Raw genomic sequence first — 5,375 nt, 5'->3', positions numbered from 1 at the left:
AATCCATCTGAACAAGCTGTAACATTCAAAACACGTTATTACTCTGGGTAAACAAAACATACAACTGTCCAGATTGCAGATCGCTTAGCATAATTGAGATGGTATTAAAAAGCACAATTCAGCAATACCAAGAGACTGGTGAGGAGGCTTAAAACTGACAACATATTCTGGCAAAATGTGTGTATTCATGTAAGTTCTCCAAATAACATAATGCTTTGGATTGGCGATATCGTTAATGTTAGAATCAAACTTTTCACAACTCGGATGAAACTGAAGAGAGCCAAGAGGAACTTCCTCAACATTCCCAAAAATAACTCAGCACAACACAGCATATTGTTCCCCATTAATGTCCAAGTCTGAAAATGGAACACTGTAAAGAATAAGCAATAATATTTAGTCAAACATTCCTTCTTAAATAAAGAATATGTGTATTAAAGGAAAGAATATTTTGGAATTCAAACATTTAAAAGAAATCCCCGCCAAAGACATCATCTTTGAACATAATCTTTCATACTTCAAGTAGGAGCAATCTTCAGGAGCAAGATAAACACCAACACCATATGTCGGACCACCATTCATTAATCTGTTATTGCTAAAAGCATGTAGTATAATTGATGATATACTTGTATTGGATGCCTCATGCCATGCATATTTAACATTTGCTTTACCACGAGAATTTCTTGTTATCTCAACCTGTTTGTTGAAAATCTATAGCCGAGCCTGTCCCAGCCTACTTGTATGTCAATTTTGATAAATACTAGTAACATTTGTTGCAAGTCCAATTTTATTTAGGCTAGTAAGGAAACAAATTTTCATAGCTACAAACTTTGTATCACAATCCATATTAGCAGCAACTGTATCACAATTCTCGGTGTTTGAGGCCTTCGTTGGACTTACTCGAATTTCAATCTCAACCTCAACCTCAGAAGCAACTTCTTCATCGGCATTATCCTCAATGATAAATTTGGGAAAAAAGCATGAGCCATTCTCGTTAATCCAAGTGATGGACCTTTGACAGCCTGTCCTCGAATCTATTTGTAGCATTCGCAAAAAATCAACAACATATGGTGAGCCATCTATTGCCAACTCTACAGTGTGCATGCCAGCCAAAAACTCAACTCTAAGTGAATCTAGAACTTGGACAGAAAAATCATTCCATGATCCATTCCAAAAATACATCACCCTCATGGGAACTAAACTCTTACAAAAATTCTCATAGTTATGCAATGATGCCTTGCCAGAACAGGACTTATACAGACAACTACATTTCAAGCCTCTTTCCTTCTTGCCATGGTTGACTCTATTTTACGTACCCACTTAGGTAATCCACTTCCTTTGGAAAAGAAAGCATATTTATTACCTTGTTCTCATTTCATTTGAGCTCTCTCCAATATTTTTTTGCTAAGCTGATAGAAATGCTTCCCCTCGCCCTTCATCACAAACAAGACCAATTTACAGCTCAAACTGTTTCATTTAAGCGCAAATATTTATAATGTCACCACCAAGTCTTCAAGAAGCTCACTATTATGAAAAATTATACATTAATTAGAGACATTAATGATTAGTCACTATGGGATATCCAATTACATTAGGAAAAGATGATTATAAATCTTATGTTTTAAGTAATTCTGCTTATTTTGTAACCTGTTATTTTTAAAACACTTAATGTGGTGCATTTTTATGCTATTTAAAGAACAATAAGACGTAGTCCTATAACTGAGATTTACTTTTTGAAGAAGAAATGTTGAAGCATGTGCCAGAAAATCTAGTTGTCCATGTGTAGGGGACATTTTTTCTTGCTTTCTTCCCCATGCCTGCATCAAACCTGGGCATCATGTCCTAATTCACATTAATATACACTTTACAATTGATCCAGAGATTTATTGATGGATGAGAACGTCTCTGCAAGGCCCTACCAATACATGGCACCAAGAATGCATATTTTCCCTTTTAACCCTCTACCTTAGGGTATTAACATGCAATATCCATTATCTCCTCTGCACTCCTAGTGTTATAACATCCTATAATACACCATTCCAAACTCATTCCATAAGGAACATTTGTCACATAAAGTGGAATGCATCATATCCACATGATAACCCTCAAACTGTGAAGAAACTATCAGATATAATAGTCTATAGAAACAATTAAGGTGAATTGAACATAATGGTTTAAATGAACTTCAAACCATACCAAATTAATGTTAGAATAGTATTCTATTATGTCCAATATGATTTCAATCAGAAAGAAGATTTGCAACCACCAATTTGCAGAGAAAATCTTGCATTATCAGATTTGTTGTCTTACAACCCAGATCCTTCCACACCATCTTTTTGGGTATGTACATGAGTGTTTAAATAAATTCTAATCCTTCCCAACTTCTCTCAACCAACTTTTTAGCTAAAATTAGACATTGGTGAAAAGTTGTCAACAAAAGTTACTAAGTCACTTGACAACTTTTGAGCAACTTTTTGCATTTTACTCTTCCAACCATTCTATCAACCCAAAATGGTTACATTTAGTATATTTACTTCAAATGTGACTCAAAAACATGAATTTTCCCTTGACCAGACACATTTGACCAATTTAACAAATGGGGATCCAATGGATTGCTGGGGAATGCCATCTAGCAAGGAAACTAAAGGTTTGATAAGTCAAATTTACAATGTTTTTATTGCAAAAGCATGGTCATTTTGCTATCAAGTGCTAGAAGATGATAAAGAAAATGTGTAAAGTTTTCTTAAAGAACAAGCTGGTATTCATAATCATTGATAAGTATCCAAGAAGAAGCTCAGCGAACCATTTTAGATGAGTCCTGGCTATATCATTTATGGCATGGAGATTTACATTTTGGTGGACCAAATTCATTGCAGAAGAAGCATATGGTTAAAGGGTTTCCTAGTATTCAGCAAGAATATTGCATACTAGCAAGGCATTACAGAGAGGAATTTGTTCCTAGAGATTTGGATATAATGAAAGCTGCATTGGAAATTTATTAATATATTGTCTCATGTCTTCTTATTGTTGAGCTTGGAACTGTTGGTACTTGTGTTTGTGAGTGTTTCTTTCCTTGGAATTAAATGGAGAGGAGCATGCTACCATATGTGTTTCTACCTAGTCCAATATTTGCTACAGTAATTAAAGGAAGATAATTTTTTGCATGAACAAGTGAAATTGAAATGATATTAAACTACACTATTGTTTATTGCATGCCCACTATGTGGAAAAGACACTGAATTAGATTTGGTGAGTTTGATGCTTATTGTTCTGGACACACCGTGAGATATGTGAGTTGCACTAAAATCAATCAAGCACACCTAGTTCCAAGACTGTATGAAGACTAGTATATGAGGGTAGATGTGAATGCCAAAGATTTTGGTGTAATAATGTTGACAGAAATGAAAAATGTTTAACATGCCCACAAAAATACTTAAAATATAGTAAAATATAGCAAATGCCCTTCATAAACAAGGGAGCCAAGAAAGGAGACGAGGAGGTTAGATTCACCTGAACTGAGCAAGTCCAACCCAATAATGGAGTAAGCCAACCCATAGAGCAAGTCTAACCCAAGAATGGGGAGGTTAGATTCACCTGAATCGAGCAAAGCCAACCCACCAAGAAAGTCCAACCCAAGAATGGACATAATCAGAGGCACATTGAAAACCTAGTTGACCAAACAAAAGCAACACCTATAGCGAAGAGAGTAATGCAATGGCGGAGCAAGAAGGACTATCAATCCTACCCTTATTTTGAAATTAACCCTCTAGCTCGTATCTGGATCCATAACCTATAGCTTAGCTCTGGATTTTGGTTCTTTCCATCCATGCCACCATGGTTTGATGCGGAGCCCATCATTGGAAATATGAATCAACGAAAAAGGTTTCCTCACTGTGACCTTTGTGAACTGGCTAAGAAATATGGTCCCATTATGATGTTGAAATTTTGTTCTTTTCCCACATGAGTTGTGGTTTCTTGTTCTGCTATGGCGAAAGAGTTGTTGAAAACCCACAATTTGGTGTTCTCTAGCAGACCTGCAATGGCTGTGGGGAAATACCTCACGTATAATTTCAAGGATGTGGAAATGGCTCCATATAGGCCTTATTGGAGACACATGAGGAAACCATGTGTGGTAGGATTGTTGAATGCCAAAAGGATTGAGTCATTGAAGAGTGTGATAGAGGAAGAAGGATGTCTCTTTGTGGGTTCAGTGTGGGAGATGTCTGAGCAGGGAAAGAGGCCTATGAGTCTCACCAACATGTTTTCAATGTATATGTATATGGTAGGATTGTTGAATCCTCTCTAGAATTTGTGAAAGGAGAATGAGCATGATGAACTTGGTGAGGGACAAAGACTGGTATGATATGTTTCCATTCGAGGGTGTAATGATTGTTCACCAAACTTAGATATCAAGGTTGTGTCCATCCAATCTCTACAATCAGCAAATTTTCCAGATCCCTTTCCATTTAATTTTCCAAAAGATCCCTTTGCTGACAGTCCTTTGAAGTTACTACTTCCTTCGCTGAAACACTTTGATTGTCTTGGTTTGTGCATCTTGGAAGATTTTGTGTCTGCACTACCCTCTTTTTCAGGGACAACCACCAGTTGCATGCTACTACTATGATAGAAAGGGTAGATGGGAGTAGAAGAAGTTGTTATGGTAGGATGTGGTTTATTGTGATAGAACAATGTCAATGTGCAAAGTGCAAAGAGCACACATTCATTGGCCACAATCCTGAACTTCAATGGTACATAGTTGATCAAAGCAAATATAGCAAACCCCGCTATCACTATCCTAAAGATTTTCATAACACATTATCAGTTTCAGCATCCATTATTGACATTTAAAATAAAACAACATAATTTTAACTTCAATTTTGGCCCAATTCTATTGAATAATCCTATAACTCCAAATATTGGCCTAACTCTATCCAACTCCAAGCCATAAGCCATAAAGAAATGAGAAGCATGAACCCACATTAGAAAGACAATCATCGATATTGTCTTCTTGATCTATAGATGAAGATGCTGAAGAGGAGGATCCAAACAATATGTTTTTCTCTCTTGCTGAATTTGCCTCCATCAAGGCCTTTTCTAGTAAGTGTTTTGCCTCAAGATTGAGTTTGCTTATAAATTTCCATGGAGAAGGCCAAAATAATGGCTCTGTTGCACCCAGATTTAGTAATGTTGCACACATTCTATGCTTAAACTTTAGTGCTACTACATAAGGTATGTGCTTGCCAAGAAAGAAACAATAATAAATACGCCATAGCACCCTTACATATCACTGGATTGTTGTACATTTTTCTAATCAAATGCAAGAAAAAAATATAATAAATATAAGGGTATGTACGTAAAATGTTTTATTTATAATTTTC

At 36.1% G+C, this 5,375-nt stretch overlaps 1 protein-coding gene across 1 annotated transcript; it reads right to left on the bottom strand.

Annotated features, from left to right (window-relative positions):
* Nucleotides 1–315: 315 nt before the first annotated feature.
* On the bottom strand, nt 316–1,188 carry LOC149548295 (inactive poly [ADP-ribose] polymerase RCD1-like). Its single transcript, XM_089794242.1, has 3 exons — nt 823–1,188; nt 515–693; nt 316–370 (listed from the first exon to the last, which is right to left on the bottom strand). Exons 1-3 carry the CDS (start codon nt 1,186–1,188, stop codon nt 316–318), a joined length of 600 nt encoding a protein of 199 aa, XP_089650368.1.
* Between the last annotated feature and the right edge of the window lie 4,187 nt (nt 1,189–5,375).

This window comes from Cupressus sempervirens, chromosome 7 (genome assembly GCF_028749045.1).
Source record: "Cupressus sempervirens isolate cs-2001-9-10 chromosome 7, ASM2874904v1, whole genome shotgun sequence".
Lineage (NCBI taxonomy): Eukaryota > Viridiplantae > Streptophyta > Pinopsida > Cupressales > Cupressaceae > Cupressus > Cupressus sempervirens.
The sequence above is the reverse complement of the archived record's forward strand: the minus strand, read 5'-3'. Positions and strand labels throughout refer to the sequence as shown.